This window comes from Polypterus senegalus, chromosome 8 (genome assembly GCF_016835505.1).
Source record: "Polypterus senegalus isolate Bchr_013 chromosome 8, ASM1683550v1, whole genome shotgun sequence".
Lineage (NCBI taxonomy): Eukaryota > Metazoa > Chordata > Cladistia > Polypteriformes > Polypteridae > Polypterus > Polypterus senegalus.
Genome location: NC_053161.1, coordinates 98,220,448 through 98,248,298, shown reverse-complemented (window position 1 = coordinate 98,248,298; position 27,851 = coordinate 98,220,448). Strand labels below are relative to the sequence as shown.

The following is a 27,851-nucleotide window of genomic DNA, read 5'->3' as shown; positions in this document are numbered from 1 at the left end:
TCTCCAAACTACTTCTTGGAGCTTGCAGTCTTTTTTTAATTACTTTTGTCTCCTGTACCATTTTATGTCAATTCAAACATTATGAAAAGCAAAAAGACCAGATAATTTTACTTGTATCAGCTGCACTACAACAACATAGAATGACTGCATTTTTATTGTGAGCAATTCATATTAATACCTCATTATAAAGAAACTTATTTTATTACTGTGGTGTTCAAAATAGCAGTGAATTAAGAATTGCATGCTTCATGTGCATGGTTGGAACCTATAGCTCCACAACGGTGAAAGAGCTATGCTAAACACTGCATCACAGTTCCATTATAAACTTATATCGTACAAGAAAGAAATAGAATATAGAACAGGTAAAGGCAGTGAGAGCATCTACATTTTCAATTAGCTATGGAGATTCAATAGGATATTGTATCTGCCTTCAGCATGCATGATTTATTACTAGATTAAGTGCTGTGGGAATATCATTCCACTGTATACAGTAGTTGCTGCACATTTTTCATACTAATAAGATCAAATTGTGATGTGTAGAAGTAGGGTGTAAATCACAAGAGCATGGATATTAATGACACTAGTTGCTTTTTTCATTAGCTACTTAATCAGATTTTCAGAACTTGTCACCTCTTTTATTCTATTAATAAAAGTCCTTTAAAGTATGGTTTTAATGAATTAAATCATATGATAAATTAAAGAATAAACATAAATTAAGAAAAATCATGCAATGGTTTCACGAATTTCAAGTCCAATAATGTCAGAATAGATTGCTCACCTTGGAAGCCCTACCTGGATTAAACAGGTTTCAGTGTACATTTTGAAAATTTAAATGTTTTAACCAAAAAGAAACAAACTATAAAGATTGTTGCTGCAAGTTAACTAAATACAAACAAATCATAAAGCTTTTGCTGTAAGCTTCTTAGCCAACATTTATCAAATGGGGAATCGATTAAAGAAAAAATTATAAAATATGTCATTACTATGTATTAGCAACAGTTACTACAGGCATTTCATAAAATCTTTTTACATATACAGTGCGTTTCTTACAGCAGTCTTTCAGTAGATTCTGCATAATGGACCCAGTAAACCACAGAAACTGTGCAAAGCAAAATCACTTAACTCTTAAAATGAAAAGTATAAAAAGTATAGAAATACACTTTGAAAGGTTACCTTAAAATTGTATCAGTTAATTTAACCCTAACAATTTTGCTGTGTGCTCTATAAAACGTAAAGGTCATATCTTCACTAGTTTTACATGGGTGCATGTCCTGTGTTTGAGATTTGGTCTCAATGTCTTAATAATGAATGGTGAGAGGTTCACTGACTTTTCCCCCACAGTTTCTCACCAAGCTCTTGAGTTCATTTCTCAAAGGTTTGTGAGAAAGAAGAGAGAACCTCACACCAGTGAAATAAAACCATCCCCAAAAAACCTGGCCTCTTAAAGCTTTGATGAAAGATGCAGTTTAAAATAGGGACCTTATGTGAAGCAATGCAAATGAAATCATAAAGGCATTTAACATATCAGTACAGGAAGTAATGTCCATCCATCCATCCATTTTCCAACCCGTTGAATCCGAACACAGGGTCACGGGGGTCTGCTGGAGCCAATCCCAGCCATCACAGGGCGCAAGGCAGGAACCAATCCCGGGCAGGGCGCCAACCCACCGCAGGACACACACACCCACACTCACACACCAAGCACACACTACGGACAATTTAGAATCGCCAATCCACCTAACCGGCATGTCTTTGGACTGTGGGAGGAAACCCACGCAGACAAGGAAGTAATGTAATAAATGAAATAACATGCATCACATCAAATAAAAAAAAACATAAAGCATGTTGGTGATGATATTGTTGATTATAACACATTGTTAAAAACATAATATGAATAAATTGTCACAAAGGCAGCTGTATGGGGAATGGGTATGTTATGCACTAGTGAAAAAAAATGAAAAAGATGGACTATCTCAGTGCCATCACAATTTGGGGAACACTGTAGGGCACTACCTGACTGATGCAAAGCTCTGAAGCAACCTTTAAACACACAATTGCATTTACAAATGGCTTGTCTTGTACATGTAGAATCATTACTGTAACTCCCTGTTCTGCCAAGGATGAAGTGTTTCAAGGATGATGTGTGTTTCACAGGCATCAACAAGTAGAAATAGAGAGAGAGAGAGACAGAAAGAGAGGGGGAGATAGGGGATACATGCTGTCTCCCAAATACTGTCCACCATCTCAGTCACCTACTTCTGCCAGATGATTAGCAGTGAATTCTGTCAGTAGTGCTACATCTTGGGTAGCTTCTTTCACCTTGGCCATCATCTTCCTTATGATGAGCTTTCTGTCACAGTTGAAATGCATATTTAAGGAAATATATATTTTTCTACAAACATAATTTTGAGATTATTTAATAATAGTTTTAATCCTAATATGTTTGCTATGGATAAAAACAATTATATCTGGTAATCAACAAATTGAATGAACCCTATCTTTTACTGTCCATGGACTATGCTATATACTGTGTCACAGTGGTAATTTACAGTAGATACTGCATATACCGGTAACTGAGTTGCTTATTTGAAATGAAATGTTTTATTATTTCCTCCTCACATTCCTTGTAAGTATATATTTTAAATACTTCTACATCATTTATTCCCTTCTGTGTTATATTGGTGTTTCTGTTTTAGAACATGTTCTTTTAAGAACATGGTGTGTAGTAAAGCGACCGTTTTCTGTCTATCAACATGATGAGAACTGTGTAGATTCGATTGCCTGAAAACCTCTTACCACTTATCACCAGGATACACCATGTGTCACTTCTTTTTGAGAAAGTGTGAGTACATTCTTGCTACTGGTACTTGAGAAAACGGGCCTTGTTTTGATTTGGACATAAAATTTTTTCAGCTTGGGTGTACTTACAAAGTAATAACTCCTGAGTAACGTATAACGAACCTGTTCCAGTTGAGTGTGGTCATCTCATTAATAATCCCCAGTCCATTTGTCCATTGTTAGGCAAACTGTTTTTAGCTCATTAGTGTTTGATGTAGTTCTTTTATGATCTCAGCTATGAAGTTTTCATGTCATGTTTCATGCCTTCTGCATATAACACATTAATACCTGTCCTTGTATAGTTTAAATATACTTGGAGATGTATAGTGCCCTGAAATAGGGAACCATGTGGAAAACAATGTGTCATTTGTATATGTGACTGAAATGTATGCAAATACCCTTAAATGAAAGTCTGCAAGTTACACTTTAATCATGTCTGGATTGTTTGATTTGTAATTGAGGCAGAGAGATAAATCAAGGAAAAATGTGTCTTTGTCCTGAGCATTATACTCCATGCATCCATCCATCCAACCCGTTATATCCTACAGGGTCACGGGGGTCTGCTGGAGCCAATCCCAGCCAACACAGGGCGCAAGGCAGGAAACAAACCCCGGGCAGGACGCCAGCCCACCGCAGGGAACATTATACTGTATATAGTATATCATAAACTATTTATTCATTGAGTCAAATTCAGTAGAATATTCATATTCTTTCTGATGAGATCTCAATGGAATCATAGGCAGCTAAGGAGTGATTCCATTGATAATGACCTGGCAGCGCAGACCACTATTCAAGAGATTTTTTTTTTCAATTTAGAACATATTTGTTAGTTACAACACTAACAATATTTTTGAGATGTCCACTTATTACTTTTATTTTACAGACCAAATATTATCATATAAGATCTAAAGAAATACAATCAGATATGATATATGAAATTTTCAACAATAAGAACTGTGTTTTGTATACTCAGCAAAAAAAGAAACGTTCCTTTTTCAGGACTGTGTATTTCAACAATAATGTTTTAAAAATCCAAATAACTTTACAGATCTTCATTGTAAAGGGTTTATACAATGTTTTCCATGCATGTTCAATTAACCATAATCAATTAATTAACATGCACCTGTGGAATGGTCGTTAACACCTTAACAGCTTACAGAAAGTAGGCATTTAAGGTCACAGTTCTAAAAACGCAGGACACTAAAGAGACTTGTCTACCGACTGTGAAAAACACCCAAAGAAAGATGCCCAGGGTCCCTGCTCATCTGCGTGAACGTGCATTAGGCATGCTGCAGGGAGGCATGAGGACTGCTGATGTGGCTAGGGCAATAAATTGCCATGTCCGCACTGTGAGACGCCTAAGACAGCGCTACAGGGAGACAGGAAGGACAGCTGATCATCCTCGCAGTGGAAGAGCCCGGATCTCAATCCCATTGAGCACGTCTGGGACCTGTTGGATCGCAGGGTGAGGGCTAGGGCCATTCCCCCCAGAAATGTCCAGGAACTTGCAGGTGCCTTGGTGGAAGAGTGGGGTAACATCTCACAGCAAGAACTGACAAATCTGGTCCAGTCCATGAGGAGGAGATGCACTGCAGTACTTCAAGCAGCTGGTGGCCACACCAGATACTGACTGGTACTTTTGATTTTGAGCCTCCCTTCATTCAGGGACACATTGTGAAACATTTTTAGTTTATGTCTTATGGTGTTGACTCTTTTAGTGTTCATACAAATATTTACACATTAAGTTTACTGAAAGTAAAAACAGTTGAAAGTCAGAGGACGTTTCTTTTTTTGCTGAGTATATATTTGTCTAGAAATCATTTAAATATATGCTGCTTGTAAGCCTTCCAGCTTTGTGATGTTTCTTTGAACTAAAGAAAAACCTCATGAAGAAAAAGCTGCAAGGGACAATAGCAGGCTTTTTAAGTAACAAACAACTGACTGGCACCAGCATAATTACATCAGAAAAATAATAAGGCACACAAAGCCCAACTAAGTCTAAATATAGGAATACAATAGTAAAAATCTATCAAACATAGTTCCGCCTTTCCTAAAAACCTTCAATTTATACTTTTATTTAAAGTCAATAATGGTCTCACATTTACACATACCCAAAATTAGCTAAGTTTCATCAGGTTGCCAAACCTCACCTCACCCTGGGGGTACACGTAACAGTAATTACATTGAGTCAGCCTAGAGATTAATGACTGTACATGGCAGAATGCTGAATAGTACCTTCATTTAGTCACAGACATACAGTACTAGCAAAATACTGGCGAATAGCGGCGAAGTACTGACTTAAAATTTTTATTAAGAAGAAAATTAAACCTTTTTAAACTAAGGGAAAATATACCAATAATTATTTGTTAAGGATCTCTTTGTATACCACATTGTCAGTTCGTCCCTCCGGTTGTAATATGACCAAGCTGTGCGCTGAGCTTACTCTTGAGCATGCAACGTACAGTTGGCCATGTGAACAGTAATCTTGTTTCAAATCTCATGGTTTCATGGTTTGTTTCAATTACGTCAGTATTTGCAGGACTTGTGTTGAAGTGACATTCAGCATCTGTCAAGCGTTGTAAGCATACAACCGGTTTCATCGATAACTTCACATCCAGCTTTTGAGAGTTTAAATATTCATAAACATCAAAGTGTCCACTACTGAAATCGTCACCTGTGAGTCTAAGATGTTTAAGAGGCACTGGCAGTTGTCGAAAGGTGTAAAATATTTGGCCATTTCGGTACACTTGAAAGCGACAACCGAACAATTCAGCTGGAGCCATCAACTCACATGCAGAACCATAGGTGAAGGGCTTAAGCATTTCACTCTTATAGTGCTCCTGTGTAGTATAATTATATCCTGTAACACCATCAGTCCACACCTTGAACCTGTCCCAGTCATTCAATACATAAGACACAATGTTCCTCCGGATATCAAGAGTGAGCCTGATATGGCTGTGCAATATGTAACAAAGAGAATGGAAAAGGTAGGTGCCATCTCCGGGCATGGAAACCACTCGGTAAGTGACAGTTCTTTGATCAATGGTGATCACCTCGATAGACATGTTAATGGGGTACGGTTGGAATGATAAAGGAAATGGGTACCTGAACAATGTAAAGTAAGTCTAAAATACCTAAACAATAACTATAATCGTAATAAACGAACAATAAAACAGCGGAGAAGCCATGGATTAAATAAAAAGGCTGTAGTTATCAGCAGGGAGACGTGAATCCTGTGGCAAAGCAAGGAAGGGAATGTAGAGACCAGAGCGACGGACGGCCTTATATAGGCAGGCAGCCAACAACGTGGGAGGCGTTGGGATGGGAGACCCAACGCCGCCTCACACGGTGACCGAGCTGCAGGCTATGTACGTAAGTAGGATTCAGTTAGCATTGGGAACTCGCGTACCAAATTTCTTGAAGATGGGCCCGTAAGTAACAAAGACCGTTGAAAAGTTCAATATGGCGGCTGACAGTGGCATCATACCACCGAAATAAGTACGTACATCGTTTTCGGTTAGCGCAGGGAAGCCGCCTACCAAATTTCGTAAAGATGGGGTCTGCCTTCTACCTACACGGGAAGTTGGAGAATTAGTGACGTTGGAAAGTTCAATATGGCGGCCGACAGTGGCGTCATACCATCAAAATAAGTACATACATCAGTTTCGGTTAGCGCAGGGAAGCCGCCTACCAAATTTCGTAAAGATGGGGCCATAAATAAGAAAGTTCAACATGGCGGACGTTGTCGACTGTTATGACCGTTATGTGTAGAATTTCAAAATGAAACCTGCTTAACTTTTGTAGGTAAGCTGTAAGGAATAAGCCTGCCAAATTTCAGCCTTCTATCTACATGGGAAGTTGAAGAATTAGTGGTGAGTGAGTGAGTGAGTGTGTGAGTGAGTCAGTGAGGGCTTTGCCTTTTATTAGTATAGATATATGTACAGTACATATGAGTTTTGTGAATATTCATTGCTTTTTTAGAATGCTTTATTTAATGCAACAGAAGAAAATTCTACTTTTATATACTGTAGTTGAAATATTTAAAAAGTGAATCCATTCTACAAGCATACTTAAATCAAAAATATAAAATCCCTTGCAGAAATAAAGATAATGTAACAAAATAAAAATATTTTAGAATTCTATATTATCATTTATTAATTTTTGAGTTTAAATAAAAGATGAATTTAATAAATTTTCTGTTGTACAGTTTTACTTAATTAGAGGGGCTTCATTGTTAAGAATGCTACTGAATAGATTCAGTAGACAGGTTTCAGGTTGCACTCTAGCTATTGTTTTTGTGAAATTTGTAAAATGCTCTGTGCCTTCTTTGATTTACTGACAGTGGTTCAGTTTGCTTCCACCATGAAAAGCCTTAAACATTAGGTTGATTGATGATGATGCTTCATTGGCCTTATATAAGTGTGACCTGCAACAAGCTGGCATCATTTCCTTGTTGGTTCCTACCTGTCTATTGCTGTCTCCCCTGTGTCTGAATTAGAACAAATATGTTCAGGAAGTAAATTAAAATGATTTAGTCATCCATGTACTTGCAAGCAGATAAATTATCTGTTCATCAAACCATCTATCTACTTCAGAGCATCATTAGACTCAAGAGAGGTGTTAATATCTGGAACACCAGACTATCCATTCATTTATTTATTATGACTGCTAAATCATTACCAAAAACTTCTGTGGTTCCATAAAATGTGTACAATGCATCTATAATCTAAAAATATGAACTTTTTCAGTATTTCTATATCTTTCCTATAATACTTTGGTGAATTTAAAGTGTAAATGCACAAATAGAAAATGTATTTTATGTAAATAAATACAAGGCGTAGACATAAACTAACATGCAATTCTAATTTTTTTTTTGTTAGCCATGCATGCATTTTACTATGAAAGTCCAACATATTGATTACAAATTACAGTTTGGTTGATTAGTTTATTATTATTAATAATAATAATAAAGCTGCACTTTTTAAAAGATGGAAGTACTAAGGCACTGTGTTTAGAACTCCTGGCTTCAGGAGCTGAGGTAAATATACAGTCTGACTGTTACCTGTGAGGAGTTCAAATATACCCCGCTAAAAAAAAATTAAGGGCACATTTAAACATCACTGTCTAAAACCAAATCATGTGAGCTCCAGGTATATCAATCTCTCCAATTAGGAAGCATAAGAGATTGTGAATCAACTTCACCTGCTTTGGTACAAATGAAAGTGACTGCACGTGCACAGAAGAGGCAACAGCAAGGCGCCACCAAAAAAGGGATTATTTTACAGGTCGTGGCCAAAGACGATTGCTATCCTTTCAGACTGATTCTTCTCTAGGTTTGCTTTATGCAAGTGTCCTTGTCAGTACCGGTGGAATGAGGTGGTAACTGGAGCCGATTCAGGTTGCACAGTTAGTCCAGCCAACTCCAGGATGTACATTGATATGTGTCATCACAAGAGGGTTTGCTGTGTCTCCCAGTACTCTCTCAAGAGCAATATATTTTTCTCCATGCCTTTATACTCTGCCTTCCTCCCATTTCACAAAGATAAGCATGTTACTTTTAAATGGATCTTGTTGTTTGGGCAAATAAGTGTTGGGTTACTTTATTCATTTTTTTCCTGGTCCTCTTCCTATGACCCCTTGCAATGTAAGTTCTGAAAATGGATGGATGAATGTATTTCTTTTAGACCAGAAATGTTTTAATTAAAAAAATAGATGAATAAGTTCTTGTTCTTGGTTTTTTTTTCCTAATAAAACTTTTTTTTTTTTAGTGGTAAAGCTTCAAAAGAAGTATGCAGTATATACAGATTAAGGGTAATAATGTACTGTTAATTAATCATTAGTGTTAATTCATAACTGTATAATTAATACACAGAGGTATTAATGTAAGAGGTGACAAATCAGATCATTCCTTTGTAGAAACTGAATGATAGAAGTGGGAAAAGATGAAGGGAATGAAGAAGAAGAAGACTATTCAACCACTTTCAAAATGGCATTTGTCTTGAAAGAATAGGGGTGAAGGCAGCCTATCAGGAGATGAAAGGGCCAAGCAAATGAGTGGTCAAAAATGTATTGCAAGGTCAGAGTTAGAAAAGCAAAATCATCAAAGTTTCAAGCCAAAAGCAGTGAACAGAAATCAAGGTCAAAAGTGCAAAGCAAAGGTTAAAAACCAAAACAATCAAAAGACACAAACCAAGCATGAAGGCACATATTTAATTATCATTTCAATTTCAGGATGAAGCAAGATGAAGATGTCACCCATGACATTCATCCATCCATTATCCAACCCGCTATATCCTGACTACAGGGTCACGGGGGTCTGCAGGAGCCAATCCTAGCCAACACAGGGCGCAAGGCAGGAAACAAACCCTGGGTAGAATGCCAGCCCACCACAGCACCCATGACATAATGTTGGTCAAATGACCAGTATTTTCTGTGACAATGGTAAACAAAATGAAGACAACCATGAACAATAATGTTGTGAATTGGAGTCACAAACACAACAAAAAGGAGTGAGACTTCCAAAAACACCTCACTGACCAGCTCCATCGGCATTAGCCTCAATAGGCCTTAATATGGGAAGCTACCTTTGAAAGATCAAAATGACTGTATAAGTCCCGAAATATACAAAATATACTTACCAAGAAGAGGTAAATCATGCACCTCTGGCTTGTTTAGAAAACAGGAAATCTTTATTAACTGATAATTTATTGACAGAAAAGCAAAGGGAAGCACAAAACAGAAAAGCAAGGGCAAAAAGGATGTGCCTAAAAGGCAGTCCAAAGCAAACAGGTCCCAATAAACAATCAAATATTCAAGGAAACAGTGAAAAAATATGTTATAATATACTTACAGTATTCTTACAGTGATAATTCTTACAGTAATCTCCAAACACAAACTGGCTCTGACACTGTGTCACCATGAGCAAGTCACTTGACCTGCCTGTGCTCCAATTGGAAAACCAAAACAAATCTAACCAATTGTATCATAAACGTTATGTCGTCTTGGATAAAGGTGTCAGCCAAATAAGTAAATATAAAGTGAGAAGTCTGCAGCAGTGATATCAGGGTGACCCCCAACCCACAAAACAAATGGGACTTCAGAACATTTATAGAAACAGTATGTATGTTTTAAATTATTAATAAATATAACAGAAATTATATAGAAATATGAAAAATGATAAAGTACAAAATAGCAAAAACAACAATAAAAGAGAAAATAAAGCTAATCCAGAGAATACATCCTGGCTGAAACATAACAAATGGGCTAAGAAATTGTAATGTTTATGGATGATTCAAAATGGTGGCGTATCAGAATGAAACGTAATTAATAAATACATGAATACATAACAAAACAAAATCCAAGGATATCAAAATCATAATAGTTTAGAACAGGGGTTTCCAACTCTGGTCCTGGTGGTCCGCAGTGGCTGCAGGTTTTCATTCTACCCCTTTTTCTAATCAGCAAGCAGTTTTAACTGCTAATTAACTCCTTTTCTCTTCATTTTAATAGCCCTGTTTTTAAGGATTCAGTCTTCTAAATTGATTTGTTTCTTCATTAAATGGCAGCCAAACAGAAATGAGATGTGAAATGAGCTGAGAGATGACCAGCTAAATGGGAACGTCAAACTCCAACCAATTTCACTCCAACCAGTTCCTTAATAAGACTTTTTCTAAGACCACCATCAAGATGTTTTGGTGACCTGAGCAGACTGACATGACCAAGACATCCACCTTTATTTATTGTCAGGTTAACTGGTCATGTGGCAGCTTATTTTGTGTCTCGTTATTGTTTGGCCGCTCATTAAGGAAAAAGAAACAACTAAGGGGTCTGAGTCACATCAATTAAAACAAGTTAATCAGCAGGAAAAACGGCTCACAAATTAAGAAGATGGTCAGAATTGAAACCTGCAACCACTGCGGCCCACCAGAACTGGAGTTGGACACCCCTGGTTTAGATATTCATTGTGACTGAAATTAATAATTATAAATCAAATTATATTCATAAAATACAGAATGTACTGAACATAATGTAAATTATAAGTTTTTCATGTTAATGTTTTGCTCAATGTTTAGGCTTTGTGCTAATGCTGAGCTTTAAAATCAACCTTGATGGACTGTTTTATTGCCTTACCTTATAAAAAAAACTCTCTTGTTAATTAACTATCACATGTGACCTCTATATTATTGACAATAAAGTAATTCTTTTTTTTATATAGTGCTCTTTCAAAAGGTGTGGATTACATAACTATGTATACCCCCAAAAATATCAAAAGTCAGTTCAAGACAAAATTATTAAATTGTCAAAAACATAGAGATTGTTCTGTAATAATGTGCTTTTCTACCTGTTGTAAGCTTGTAAGCTTGGAGAAGTCAAATTGGCAAAGTTTAAAGTTTTATCCAAGAGGCCAAGAAACAAAGAAAAAAATATTTTTAAGGATGAGAGACATGATAGCTATTAACATTAAGATAAATGAGACATTCAAAAGTACAGGAAATAAGTATTTGTTCATGGAATGCTACAGTATATCATAGAACGAGAGCATATTGTAAAACGGTTTGCCTTCAGCTTTGTTCTAAGCAAACACATTTTTGAACAAGGATGGTATGGTAGTACAGCACTTAGCACTGCTGGCACATGGATGCAGTGCACATGGTTCAATCCAATGCCATGTCTTTGTGCTTGTAGAGATTCCTCCAAGAGTTTTATTTTCAGGCACGCATTGAACGTCATGCAGGTTTGGTTAACTGGTAATTCTAAACTGGCCTTTGTGTGACTGTTGATATGTGCCTGATTCTGCTGTGTGTCCAGTTCCATCAAGATAGCCTCAGCCCCTCTCAATTTTGGACAGGATTGTGTTGGTTTGAAATGTGTTACATTATTTTCATATAATAAGAAAAATATAACTTGTCAATAGTAACTATCATCTGAAACTAGGTGTTATATAAAAAAACTGCAGAAAAGTTTACATCTATTCTCTACAATTGGGGAAGGTTATGTATCTTGCCCTGAGTCGCACATTGTATCAGAGTTGCATGGAATTGAACCCAGAGTTCTGGAAGTTAAAATTCCAATAAAAAATAATCAGTGGAAGACATTGTAGATCGTTTCAGAGTTTGAAATAACTTTAAATGACAGTTCTATGCTATTTACATTTTTCACATTTTAAGACTCCATGGTAGGCACTTTTGTTTAAGCACTATAAAGATAGGCAGTAAGGAAGACTTTGATTAGCTTAACAAATTAGAAGAAGCCTTTATAACTTAAATATCTAATGAGCAGGATCATATGTATTTGTTGTAATGCTTTTTTTTGTATTGTGGATTATTTTTGGAGTTTGGAAGTGAAATTTTGAAGTACCTTACAGTAACACATTTCAGTATTCACTTCTTTCTCATACAGATTGATTTGTCTTTGTATGCAATTTGACCTTGTTTCCAGCAAAGTAAGAAATTAACTTAATTCTGCAAGCAGTCTAAAGAATGTTATAGCTGATAAGCCCTACTGTAGAGCTGTAGGTTTGATAGCTATTATGACCTCTAAGCCCTCTTACAAAAGAATCTCTGTTTGTAAACAGGCAGTGAAACTTGGCTGGGTGTAGGAGAGCAAGCCTTTCTTGATATCATAAAACACAAATAAATTTATTAAAAAATCTTTGACCCAGTATTCAGTATATTGTATGTACTTAGCATTACTGGAATTTGCATCATTTTTTCATAGTTCCCGACAACATTTATAAGTATCTTGCTAGTACCTCTAAAACTTTATGTTAGGACTACCACACATATAGACTAGCTGCACTAATGTGGAGCTGATAATAATATTATAAATATTATATACTATATTATAAATATAGTCCACCACATACTGTATAATTGATGTGCCCTGCTGAAAACTCCATGTAAAATTTAAATGTCTAATTTATTGTAAGAATTTAGTTATCCATTAGAAACATGTTATTTACCAGACTAGAAGCATTTCATTACCTGTACATTATACAGAAATGATCAAAATGAATAACTGCAATGTTATTTTAACACTTACTTATTCAAATAGAACTGTGAGTCAAATTGTTTTACGGATGACAAAAGACAGTTTCATTTTACTATTTACACTATGTACTCTATACACATGACAACAAAATTAAACTTGAATTATAATAACATAAAAAAATATCTCTAATGACTCTAGTGACTTCTAGTTTGAAAATATAAAATAGGGTTAAATGGCCAGGAAAAAAAGGAAAATAAAATCTCCACCTAGCATGGATGTGGAGAAAATAAACCTCTACGTGTACCAAGGCTGAAAGAATGTCCAACCCCACCCTGCATTCTACAGTACTTAACAAAGTTATTTATTACTATCTACATATGATGCGACATCCTTGAGGAACAGGTGCCATCTTGGTTATAGGATCCCTCATTCTTTTCAAGCCTGAAGGTGGCTATAGATTCTGCAGCATACTTTGGTCACAGGACACCAGAAATAGAAAAAGACAAAGTAGTGAGTGGAACTAAAAAAAATGAAGTTTACCCATTTGAAGTACACTATGAAAACAATCATGCCAGCCACTGAAAGTAGATGTAAAAGTTTAAAAAGCAATAAAGCAATATGTTTTCACCATTTTTTTTAATATTCAACGGGACTATTGGTGAAATATTTCAGATACCTAAAATATTTTGTATGTTGTTTTAGATCATATATATATATATATATATATATATATATATACACTTCTAATTAAGTAATAATTCATCTAACATGCAGGTCAGTAACAGCTGTTTATAGTGGATTACTAAACTAATGTTTTCCTTTGACTTTCTCTTTTACAATTTAAATCTCTTCTGTTGTCATCTGGCCATAGTTCATCAATTAATTATTGAGTGGATGTTATTGCTTTTCATTTATGTTTAATCGGTTTCTGCCTTGTTCTATGTGTGTTTTTGCAAATCTACATTTATATGTGTACTGGTGCTGTATTTAGTAATTAGTTTAACCCAATACTTGTATTTTAACTGAGAATATTTTCACAAAACTATGTACTGACACTCAGTGAACAGCACTACACAAAAAATAAGTTGTATTGTAAAGTCTAATCATAACTACTTTCTGGTTCTTCATTCATTATAGCCAATAATTCTAAGCCTACCCAGAATCACAATTTTATTTTGTAAAAAAGTCTTTTCTTAATGCTGGGATAAAGGATATTTATTCATTAATGAATTAATGACTTCATTTCTTTAATTCTCTTACTTCAGATCCACTGTGATTTTAGTAATAGCAGAAGTCAGCACAATAGAATGAAGCACAGGGCAGGAGTCCAGCTTAGACAATATGGTCAATGCAGGACATGAGTCACTCAAATGACATACATTTAGTTTTGTTACTTTATTATATGTCACAAAGTCCAAAAAAAATTTGTTTATAATAATATTTAGATTACTATTTCGAACACAGTGCATTCCATAAGATTTATTTATCAACAAAAGTACAGCATAAATAACTTAATACAGTAACCACTTCAGAGAATGCAATAATATTCCAGTAATTAATAAAATTGATTTTACCAGTCTATCATTACTTCATTGTTATTGTTAGACAATCTCTAGGAGCAGAGCACAGTCTCACATAATTATTATCATAATTCTACTGTTTTGATGAATATCATCACATGCTGACAGGTGCAACATAGAATTGAAAATTAACTTAAGACGCACACTATGATGGTCACCAGGCTTGGACTGGCGTTCCAGTCAAGGTCCCTTACCCAGGTGGCAGGCCAGTTTAAAGGAAGGTGAATTGGAGACCAATTCTATGGACTATTTCCTCCCCCAACACAATAGTTGGCAGTCATCCTGGTTTATGGTGCCTACCTGGATACCTGCTGGGTAGGCTGGGAATTACAGTCCTGTAGTGCAGCTCTACAGTGTTCCACGGGTGCCACCATGGGTAGCTGCAGGAACAAATCATCCCAACTTCAAGGAACCTCCACCTAACCCAGAAGTACCTCCTACCTGTAGCAGGGTAACATCGGAAGTACTTCTGAGTTTGGCATTAAAAAGTTGTCCAACCTCATCCAGGTGAGCCAGAGTTGAATGGATGTGGACGAAGCTTGCCTGGAGGAGTAAAAGTAGAGCAATAGAGGAAAAAAGATAGAGAAAATAAGAGGAATTGTGTTTGCATGGTCTTTGTACATCACTTAGAGGTATTTGTTAAAACAAATTATTATTTATACTTGTGTTGGTGTCTTGGAGGGTTTGAGGGTTCACTGGCGCCCCATTCAGGTTACAGTACCTTTGATGACACAAGAATAATGTATAATGAGAGTGTGAACACAATTCCATAGCTATGATTTGAAACAAGGAATCAAAACAATTGAACCAGGCTCTGTGCTACATTGCCATCCTAAAAGGGTTTCACTGGCTGGAAATGTTCATAAACCCAACCTTACTTACTACCTCCTTGTCATTTACTTACTTTACAAGCTTTTGGTCTTAGTTGGTTAAACATATGGCTAAAGGAAACATGCTTTGACATTCAATATCTTTTGAGGAAATTTACAAAGAGGCGGATGCATATACCCTGAAGTCAAGTCAAATTACACACAAAGACCATAATAGTAATCTTATGACCTTTCACACTAATCTTAAACTGATTAGGGTCACCATAACAAACTGGGTCAATGATTATGCAATTGAGAAGCTTTGATTTCTTTTCAAAATCTTAAAACTTATTTATTCAGTAACAGATTTTAGCTTTAAAATAGGCATAAGAAGATATAATGGATATTTCCAAAACAGTTGATGGTTAGAGATTTTCCTGGCATGATCTCTTCTTGAAGCTTCTTGAGAAGAAAATCTTAAGCAGATATAACTTGCCACAGATTGACACTGTCTCCAGGGTTAAGTACTATTGAGTTTAAAATGACCCTATTTGGCCCATTAGTTGTCATATTCAAAAGGCATGTCTGCAATCAAATCAAATTAGGCTCCGAATACGTTCAAGTGGATAAGCAGGAGACGGCAAAGAAAGCAGCAGAAGCCTGAAAAGGAGTCTGTGTAAAATGAAGAAAGTGAACGATAAGTTAGCTGAAGTTTTTGTAGTAGGTAATTAGTTTGAGTCTAGGGATCATTAAAGCTCACACAAAAACAACTGTATTGTTTATTAAACAAGAAGTTCTAATAACCCCCCAGGCAAGGGTTGTCTTCCTTTATTCTGTTTTATTTTCTACCTCAGAAGCTGTAGGCTCAATAAGTACTTTCTGTATATTTTAAGTCCTGTGCCGTCCTTTGCGGGTTTTATGGTCCATGCCCTGCAGCAAATTGTTTAGCCTGACAATGGTGATGCATTTCCCTCTCATCTAAACAAAAAGACACAACAATGCCAAATCAAATTCTTGAGTACTTATATGATTATGGATTTAAAAACCACCTCTCTTGTCTAAATAAATTTAGAGTCTCCAATGTATTACCAACTGCAAGAATTATTATTGTATTGGTATGGATTAGAATAACCTGTAAAGCCAATTTTAATTCTGATCTACCTGAACTTGTTTAGATCAATATACTGAAGGGTGGAGTCTAGGATTTAATAGAAAAAACATATAACCTAGTGTACATCAGTCTTACTTACTGACTCTTTACAGAGCCGAGCTTATTTTTGTGCATTGTAAAACTTGATCAACTAAATCTGGAGTTCTATATTTTTTAAATTAACATAACCAATATGCTTTAAGTATTGTTACTGTATGTTTGCACTTGCAAGACAGAAAAGAACCAAGAGATCAGGGAAAAAGCATGCGTTTGAAACAGTGGTGCATCCCGATATATTTGTCTAGGAGGGGAAGTAGAGAGCTCATTATCTTATGCAAGTGTTTTTATGAGGTCAGGGATGGCCTGAATGGAAGCCACCTAACTCTTCGATTAATTGGAGATTAGGAGCTGCCAGGAGGCTATGTTTTCTGTTCACCACATGGTATTTTAGAGTGAAGTTACTCTATCATTTTATCACTACATAACTCCTGGGCACTGTCTAAACTTCCCCTTGGGAATTTATTTGCTAGATAATAAGTAACTTGGTGAAGTAAGAAACATCAGCCAAGAAAAGAAGACTGAGGGTGTGGAGAAGCAGGCTAATTGTTCCAAGTGCTGGTGTGTATGCCAGTCCTTGCTGCAATGCTTATTATTTTTATTACATTTTTGTATATTTGGTTGTTTAGGCTATTGTATGTTTCTTACCTATATCATAAAAAGAATCAGTTTCTATTTTGTGCATATTATCAGAATCATGGGACTTGAAATGTAAACACATAAACTTGTTTGTTCAATAAAGTATTTTCAGTTTAATTAATCTGATACCAGCAGAATAGTAAGAAAAAAATAATAGGGGAATTTATCAAAGGTTAAATATCCACTAGCAAATAAAACAAATGAATAAAGTGATAAACCTGCTTTCATTTTCTTACATATTCTATTTAAAATAACACAAAGTAAAAGAGATAATCAAACAATGTTTAGATTGCACTCTTGGCTATTTATTGTAATAATTTAAAACAAGAAAAACATGTCCTTTTACTGATAATTATAACAACATTAAAAATATACATTTTTGTCTTGTATTGCAGAAAAACAAAATCCATCATGGATAAAGACATTAGGAGAGCAGCAGGAAGAAACAAACATGTTGTGCTATTTCACATTTTCCAACTTCTTTTGGGACTCCTGCTTGTTAGCACTCTGCCTACAGACACCTTGAAGCAAAACATCCCGAGGCTCAAGCTGTCCTACAAAGGTGAGCTAATTGAATTGTTCTTGTCGTTAGGTGACAGTTCTCTTCCTCAAATGATTTATGTGTTAGAAGTAGGCAGCTTTAAACTCTTTACTTGCAACCGTACAAAAATGTACTGTAAGAAATGGGCTGCTGTTTTAACTGCCCTCAAGGCAATGTACAACACACAACGGCTCAGCTACATATTTATGTTAAGTTATTAATATTAGTGCATGTCACAGTAATATATTAATTACAACAAAACAAACAATGCAATAGATTTCAAGATGTGGGGATCAGTCATATCTTATTGTTGTAGTATACAGCAATATAGTTAATATGAGTATACTGCAAACCAGTACAGTATTTTGATTTACTTATTTGTATTATGTTAAAAAATGCAATAGGATATTATTCTGTAGATAGCTCAAACAATCTTCTGGGTCATATGGTTTACAATGTTGCTGACTTTGCTTCTTTTTCTTAAGCATTGCTCTTTGAATATTATTATATTGGTTATTAACTTATATCTAATGTACTATATAATGATTATATGTTCTTCTGTCTATAATAAAAAGAAAGACAGAAGTGGAAGAAAACAAATCTCCATTCTCAGGATCGGTCTATTCTTACTCCATTCACAGTAAGCATTTTAAAAGGGTATTTAAATAAATCACACAAGTTAAAATGTATGATATTCATAGTAAACACAAAGTGTGAATATCTAGTACTGTGTAGCAATGGTTAAGCCACAGGTGTACGAAGGAGTACCTTTGCCTTTGTCACCTAAATCTACAGCTTATTGGCACAACCAATTATGATCATAGGATTAATTAGTTACAGTAATTGTGAAAAAACAATGAAATTGTGATGGCATAATTATGTTAATTAATATGATGCATCACAATGAATGTAGCATGGCATCAAAAATCTATTAGATAAAGTTCATATGTAATATGTTTGCACAATAAGCTTGGTAGTTACATGCTAACTGAGCACAAGCTGGTTAGAAAGGGAAGTAGCTTACTGGCATTTTCATGATCATATAGGATTGATCTGGACACAAAGATGTCAAAGCAAAATTTTCTATATGGGTTTTTTAAGAGGGCATGCATTTTGTTAATGAGAGAACACCAGAAGACAGAACAAACTCTTCCAGTTAAGATAATTCAGAAGTTGGTGCCAAGCAAACTTCTGTACCCTCTCACCCAACAGACATTCTTCTAACCCCCTACTATGGTATCTTTACATGGCATTGCAACTGTTATGAATTTTTCTACAACAGACTGACTTACATGCCGTCATGTGGGCCTAATTTAGCCACATTCCCAGTTACAGCACAGATAACTAAAAAAAGTGGATATTTCACTTGAAAATGATACTATAGGTATCCTTGGCTGGATTGGCAGGATGGTATATTTTGCCAGCCATGCAAAATTTCTCCAAAGCAGCATTTAAATATTGGGGCACCTTGGTTAGTTCTTTGAAAATCATGAAATTCATTTAACTCATGATTCTGCTTTCATTGACATTAGAAGTTCTGGGAACTGAGACATCATACACCAGATCATTAAAGATAAACACAGTTCAGTTGACACAAAGTAGGATAGATCCATGCATTGATGCTGTTTATGCCAAATTCTGTCACAACAGAAATCAGACCAGGAAACATTTTTCCAAACTTCAGTCATCTACATTGGGTCTACTACACCTTCATTGTCCTATTCATATCTGAATGGAGTGGAACTGAGCATGGTCTTCTGCCCATCTACTTCAAGGTCCAACATGTTGTGTTGTCAGAGGTGCCTTTTCTTAACATCCCTGTTGTAAAGAACTATTGTTTGATTATTTGTGACCATTGGTTTTTCTTGAGTCATACCATTCACCCTAACCTCTCTCATTAATATGGTGATTTTACCCATAAAACAGCAATTCACTTGATATTTTTTGTTTCCTACACTATTCTCTGTGAACTCTTGATGCTGTAGAGCATGAATATACTATACCAAGAGGGCAGATGTTTCTGAGGTGCTGGAACCAACATGTCTGGCACTACTAGTCATATCACAGTCAAAGTAACTTGATTGATTCATTTTCAACCTAGTTTTGTTAAACTTGACTTGCTTGTATGGATTGTTGTTTGAATCTAATAAAATTAATAAAATGTTAAAAAAAAGAAAATTGTGCATCTTGACCATTATAATATTTAGTCACACAACAGCTAAGATTATTGTTCATGCCAGCATGCTTCAAATAATCAGTGATCACACTTGACTGGCTGTTAGAAGAAGCAAGCTACTGCATTCATGTTAACAATTAGATTTACCTATTGAAGTTGTCTGTAAGTATGTGTGCCTGTTCTAATTCTGTTTAACAGAAGAAAAGGAAATTGGTAGTAAACAATTAGAAAAATTATGCTTCTTGTCCTTTAAGTGATCCATTTAATTTTGTCAGAATTATCCATCCATCCATTAACCAAACCGTAATATCCCAACGACAGGGTCACGGGGGTCTGTTGGAGCCAATCCCAGCCAACACAGGGCACAAGGCAGGAAACAAACCCTGGGCAGGATGCCAGCCCACCGCAGGGCTGTCAGAATTATTAACAAGCATTTTTGTCTGTAAATACTAATATTAGACTTTTTGAAGAAATTACCTTAATTAACAATACTAAATTGGCCCAGTGTAATTGAATGTGAGTGTATGGGGTGTCCCATCAAGGGTTATTTTCTGCAAAGCACTGAATGCTGCTAGGATGTGTTCAAATTCCTTGCCCCTCTAAATTTGGATAAACTTCAATGACTTCTGTGACTTGACTTCAATAAATGGACTAATGGATAAATCGTTCTCCCTTATCTTGCTCAAGTCCAAAAAACAATTAACTTCTGCTAGCCTCCCTTGAAAGTATTCATGATAAAGCCTTAAAAATGGATTACATTTTGCAACACAACAGGCAATCAAACATTTTGTAATCTTATTTTCTTCACCAAGACTAATTGTGCTGCTGATTTCCAAACACTTAAATGCTTTATTTTATTTTCATTGGTAGTGATTTTCCTTTGAATGAGTAACTTCCGTTAATAAGAAAAGAATGAAAGGTGACATTTTCCTTGTTATACTCAAGTGGAATACAACCACCATAGTAAACACCAGCTAGCTAAGTAGGTTATGCTTAAATGTTGCCCATTTAAAAATGTTTTTTCTAAATTTTATTTAATAAATACATTTTGGAAGTCAGACATTTCTTAGTTTAAATAAAAAGGGAATGTTGGCTTAACTTTGTCTGCAAAAGCTGAATAATTATTATCACTAGCTGTGTAATCCTGTGTTGCTCAAGTATTAATCGAAAACCTAGATGTTAATTTTAGTTTAATTCACCCAAATAAGTATAAAGATTATTAATTTGTGTGTTATCTTTAACAGTTGTCAAAAGGATGAATGATGTTTAAGAAGTAATAGATTCAAGTTGACAGGTTAGTTAATTTAGCCAGTGTATTTTATCTATCATGTATTTGTAATAAGTAATAAGTCCAAATATTCATTTTTTGCAACAGAACACATCACTTTTATTAAAGGTATTTAATATTTAATTTATCAATAAGGATTTCATATAGTTTAAAACATATTCTTTAGATGTAGGCTGTGCAAAGAAAGGACAACTAATGACCATTTATGGATAACTGCTGCTGAAATTCAGATATATGCCACTGCAAATGCAGTTTCCAAATATCAGAAACTAATTATAAGTTAACTCAAAATACAGTCCTTTACATTTTAAGATATCTGAAGTACACTTTGAGATAACTGACAAATATTTCATGATATGTAAAATACATTTTGGTAAATATGAAATTGATCTTGTATGCATTTTAATATATACAAAATTCATTTTAAGATACCTCAAAATCACTTTATATAAAGTTTCCTGTGTTTTCGATGACACTTCCCATCCATTGTTAGATACCTTAAAATGAATTTCAGGTATTTTCATTGTATCTCAGAAATCAGAAAATGATCAGAAATTTGAAATAGCTAACTTTCTTTTAAAATATATCTTAAAATGCATTTCAGATATTAAAACAATAACTATCTTGAAATACATTTTCAAATATCTCAAATGGAACAGAAACATATTTTAAGATATCAGGAAGGGAATTTGAAACATCTTAAAATGTATTTTATCTGTTTCAGATGTGAGTTAATGTGAAGATATCTATTTTGAGATATCTTCAAATAATGACCTGTGCAATTAAGAAGATCTCCAACTGGTTTCCAGATATCTTTAAAATAACAGGAACTCCCATTTAAAACATAGTCAATTTTAGATATCTCAAAAAGATATTTTAATATATCTAGTAATGCATAGAAGCTAACTTAAAATTCTTTCTGGATCATATATATAAAAATGGATTATGCACTGTTGTAAAAGTTATTTTAGAATTACACTTGTAATGTAGCTCTTTCAGATCCTACTACCAACGTCCTTTGGGAGCAAAGTTTTACATTTTTTGAGGTCCAGGATGTAATAAAGAACCAATCATTTTTCTTGGTTCTCTGCGGGTAAACAAATGAATTAGGAATTATCAATTTTGTTTTTATTAATACCATCTACCACTTTGTAAAGAATCAGTAATTTTTGTTTAATATAACAAAGGCTGAAATAAACAGATGTGTGCTGCTGCTGATACTTGAGCAATCGCCATACAGTTGTGACTGAAAGAAGCAGTTTGATTGGAGATGTAAGACAGCCATTCACAGCATCTGGCCTAGTAAGTTATTTATTTTCATGGCAAATCACAATGCTATATGCAGCTCTTCAAAATGTTAGAGGTACATTAACCAGATGAGAGAAATTTGCAACTAAATATGGATCCTTCTTTATCACAGTCCTATAAAGATCATTGTCTTGATCAGTTTCACTACTAATTGCATCCCTCAACACAATTTTGAAGGGATGAAAAAAAATGTAATAGATTCCAAACTTTTAAATTAAATACACAGAAAGTTCAGGAGTAGTGATAGGTCAAAAGTGCAATAAAATGATCAAACTGTAGTATTTCATGACATATTTTCTGCTCCCTAGCCTCCTCCACTTCCCTAGGGTGTCATCAGGATGCATAAAGCCTATATTACATAGTTACACTGTCCCAGAGAGGTCTTAAAACTTTAATGAAAAAGGAAAAATAATGGTCTTATCAGTTTTATTACTTTCCCTTACCATAACTTAGCAAAAGCAAAATATAATGAAAACAATTATAAACTTTAGCATTTTAGTTTAAGAATTCTAAAAAAGGTTTTGACAACATATTTGGCATATTTTACAAGAATTCAGTTGGTATTGATGAAAAAGAGCTGATTCTCCTTATCCTGTACACATCCTTACTTTATGTTAAGTTGTCAGCAGCATTAAAACACCAATTTGTGTGCATCAACTTTTAAAAGTGACAAAACAGGCCTTATTCTTCTCCATCTTTCCAATCTGTAAAAAGACAGAAGAATTTTCAGTGAATGTTTAAAGCTTTAAATCAAAATATGTACAGTATTTCTAAAACCTACAGTTCAAAATGTCATTAAAAATACAGTCTACAAAATGGTACTGGACCCTCCACTGGAAATGGATGTAGGAGGAAAACTGACCACACTTTATCTTCTGTCAGTTGGTGAAAAGTTTTAATATAACTCTTTCAAAGATCAAAAGGTGACCTGAACAGATCTGGAAAATGTATGCTATACATAAGACACCAAACCAACCAAAACCACAAACCTGAACAGGCACAGTAAACTTAAAAAAAAAAAAATCATACTTAAATAGGCCTAAACCTTTCTTAGAAAAGGTTCTGTGAACATAATAAACAAAGAGTACATATATTTAGGAATTAAACCCTTTATTTTCAAATATGAAAACTTTCATTAAAGTAAAAAAACAATGCTTGTTGCATGAAAATGTGGGGATGGTTTATGGTCAGAAGGGCTGAAATTTGTTGATGACATCATCATATCTGGAGTCTACGAAGGCATGAGAACAGTGATGGGAGGATCAAACACTTTTGATAAAAGCTATTCTCAAAAGGGACAATCATACAAACATATATCCTAAAGCATCCAGAAGTGGTTCAAGGGGCTAGACTGTTCTGAAATAGCCAGCAATGTGTCAAATGACCTTATTTATCAAGTATCTCATTAATGCAAATCACTTGTTTTCCTGAAGTTGTTGGTATGGTGGATGGCATACAAATAAAGATCATCGCCCCAGGTGTGGATGACCACACATATGTGAATCACAAGAAATATCACAGTATCAACACCTAGGTGATACAGACTGTATTGTAGTAGCAAGCATACTACAATGGACTTAGGCAGCACTGGATTTGTGATTGGCAGTGACAAATTACACAGGTACACTGAGCCCAATATTCCAATAACCCCAGGAACATTTGCGTTACAATTTATAGAATCAGGAAGGTTCAAGAAGGCAGGCGGAGACTTTCAGGACATTGGAATAAACATAGTCTGACAGAAAATAAATGTGATATCACAGAGACAGACATGCCACATGACAGTCAGGAACACTGGAAGACTGAACACAAATGCAGTAACAGCGCAAGAATAGCTGTGGATAGTTTCAGTAACTGTTATTTTACAAGGTGTTTCCTGAGGCCATAACAGCAGAAAGGTGATTCTTCTGAAAGTATGGTTGTGGATCATTTATTGTTAAATAAATGAATGATCCACATCAATGAATCCACTGTCTCATTTACGTGTATGTCTCAGTTTTTACATCTTGGTGCTTGTTACAGTATTATTCTTGATGCCGTTATGATATAGCAACAACAATTACATGCACCTTAACACATCATTCTACCTTATTATGTTTTCCTTCTCCTTTTTCTCCTTGTCTTACCATTTCCATCCATCCATCCATTATCCAACCCGCTATATCCTAACTACAAGGTCACGGGGGTCTGCTGGAGCTGATACCAGCCAACACAGGGCGCAAGGCAGGAAACAAACCCCAGGCAGGATGCCAACCCACCGCAGTCTTATTACTTTGATGATGATAATGATGATGATGATGATGATTATTATGATTATTATTATTATTATTATTATTATTAAGTTTGTGGTGAAGCCTTAGCATTAGTATCAGAAAACTACAAAAATTCATCCTGAATGCCAAGGTGGCATAAAATCATGATCTTTTTAATTCACAAACATGAACTCTTACTCATACCTGGTTGTAGGTGTAGGACACTTAATAACTACTTCTCAGGTTCTACTCTGGGATAGGACAAATTCTTGTCCTAGTCAGAATTTTAGTGCAATTCCTAGGAATAATTCTGAGATGCTTGACAAATATGGGCATAAGTCTGAATTTCATTGACAACCAATGGTTAAATCTGAAAACAGCAGTGGGGTTGAAGAAATCCTTCAGATATTAAAGAACTGAAACAAGTTGTAGATAAAGTGTGGGGAAACATTTTAACTGAAAGATGCAGGAAGGTAACTGAAGTATACAAGAACAGATTTTAAGTGATTATCCTTTCTAAAGGCTGAGCATCTAAATACCTGTTCTTGGGGACCAATTACCGTGTTCTTATTTTTCTTATGTAAAAATTGGCAGCTTTATTTTTTTATATATTTTTTTTAAGTTGTAAGTGAAAATGATAAATGCTTCTGTTAATTTTTAAGATATGGCTCAAATTGCTGATTATTGTTACAGTACATAATGTATAATTTACTAATTTCATAAAAAAAAGTATTACTTTCTTACTTTGTGTTTATTGGTTAAATGACCAGTTTTACATTTTCTGATTTATTAATCAAATTTCTTTGCTTAATTATAATTTGAAATCCCTGGTTACATACCTGTACTTAATGGGTGCATAGTAGATTAATGATCCTGAGAAAGACTGGTCATTTAATCTGAGGAGAAATAAATCTCCATCACCCAAGTATGTAAAGCAAACATGGTAAAGAATGACTTCAAGCCATTTTGTTTAGAAATTACTTCTTACATCTTCAGGGTGTACTTTTCTCTCATGCCTCAGGTTGTTGGCAGTTGTTGAGGATTTGATTACAAAGCTCTCAATGAGTTACTGAAGCACAGCTTTTTAAGCTAAAGGTTGGTATCGGGTTAATTGGTTAAATGGAGGTTGCACAAAACAGATGTTGCAATAGAGATGTTAGAGGGAAATATGTCTTTGCGATAAGTGGATGTCTAAACACTCAAGGAAACCTTAGGTTTTTGAACCCTCCTAGGGTTATGATTTATGTCCAGGGTTGAAAAGGGCCAAGTAGCTAAGCATCTTTCTACTTGTAGGATCAGGAAAAAAACTAAAAGACCCCAATAAATGTCTACTTTGGTTTAATTTGTAGCAAGCAGTAGTAACAAGGTTACTGGTACTACTAATTACTAATGGTATCTCGTGTAGCCAATGGCTGAAATTTATTGCCGGCCAAACAGAAAAAAGTATTGTCTTTAGTTTTATTCATAGTTTATGCAGCCTGCATGCATTCCAGCTGGTAAGTAGACACACTGTTTAAAATGACTGGTACTACCATTTCATTTGACATTCTTTTGGTTATTTTATTAGTCTGAGCAGATGTTGGCTATAAACATAAAACAAAACCAATCAAATGTTAGTCTTAATGTATACAGTCATTCAGGCTTCTTCTTTAAAAATATACATCCATCCAGGCATATTCTGAACCTGATGATTCCAGTATTGAATAGCAGAGAGCCAGAGCCTCTCCTTGCAACAGTGAATGCAAAGCAAATACCATCCTACACACTGACTTGTACCATACCAGTTTTGAATTACAGTTCTCCCTAAACTATGTTTTTGAGACTGTAACCAGAAATTGGAATACCTGGAGAAGAAATGCACAAACAAGGGAAGAATGTGAAAACTCCACACCAGCGGTGCCCAGGCTGAGATGTGAACTCTACAATCTGAGCTTGTTGGCATCAGCACTAAGTAATGCACTACCCTCTTGGCAAATATAAAATGTCAAATTAATGTTGATTTTTATGTTTTGCTTTTTATTGCTATTTTCTTTACTTGTTATAAAAAAGCAGACTTGCACGATTCTAAAGAGCAAATTTGAATACATTCTAATTTTTTTAGGTATTTGTAAAGTAATAGCATGCCCAAGGTTAAGCAATAGCTTCTATTATACTGCAACCAAATAGTTCTAGCCGTCAGTGATTCAATGGATTTTTAGTCATTTCTGTTGCCCTTTACCAGTGTGTAAATGGCCATTAGCGTTTAGGAGTCAGCCCATCAGTGGAGATATCTCCAAACCTTCCCATATCAGATAAAGATTTTCGCTGCTAATACCCTTTGCTAACAGCCTGGTAGGAGCCTAGACATTGTTAATGCGAGTAGTGTGGGTATAACTTGATCCCAGCAACATGCACTTTTTTCTATTACTGGTTGCACATTATTCCTTTTTCAGTGTCTAGGATAGCTTTTTGTGTTGCTAAGAATTCTGCTTCTATGGTGCATGGAATTGTACAGAACTTGTGTTTAAACCGAAGGTGCCATATAGATATCTTATACACCACATTTGAATTTCTGCTTCTGTGGCCATTTTCAATTTGCCCAGCACATCTCCCCATCCCTCCTGTGTTCCTTGCGGTACCCAATATCCCACGAGCACAACAGAGATGGAACCAGTGTCTACCAGAGTTTCAAAGGAAACGGACTTGAACTTGCAGTACAGATGGGAGCTACTTGGAAAGAACCAAGCAAAGAACCAAGCAACCTATTGTGTTCCACTTAAGCTGAACAAGTGTTTAATGGTGCCACACAGTAATTTCAGTAACTGCCAGGTAGGTGTTTTGGCACCATTATCTCCCCTTCCATTGCATCAATTTAAAAATGCTGTACAGATATTCATCCACCTATGGCTTCTGAATTTCATTTAGAATTCTTATTGTTCATGTCTTGGTGCTTAACAGCACTTGATACTTCACAGGGGAGACTGCTCCCACCTATGTCATGATACCCCTTCTCAAAATTCAAATGAGGGATTAAAGAAATTGTTCACAAGGAGTAAGTAACAACTCATGTGTTATTCACATCTTCTCATCAATGCAAAAAATTATAGGGAACATTGGTGACCAGTAGTTTAAATGCTTGTTCTAGCAAAGACTTGCAGAACAGGGTGATGTTTTCCTCACTCACCTGACGCACTGAAGTTTTTCCATGGCTATGGTAGTGATTCTGGACAGATCCAAGCCCTTT

The 27,851-nt window shown here is 35.2% G+C and overlaps 1 protein-coding gene across 2 annotated transcripts in view; it reads left to right on the top strand.

Annotated features, from left to right (window-relative positions):
• Positions 1-27,851, top strand: part of sema3d (sema domain, immunoglobulin domain (Ig), short basic domain, secreted, (semaphorin) 3D) — a 197,243-nt gene that overhangs the window by 25,298 nt on the left and 144,094 nt on the right. For both annotated transcript variants that reach the window (XM_039761472.1, XM_039761471.1), the window contains exon 2: positions 17,459-17,625. In XM_039761472.1, the coding sequence (XP_039617406.1) occupies positions 17,475-17,625 (151 nt within the window). In that variant the 5' untranslated portion in view covers positions 17,459-17,474. The remainder of the gene's footprint in view (positions 1-17,458; positions 17,626-27,851) is intronic.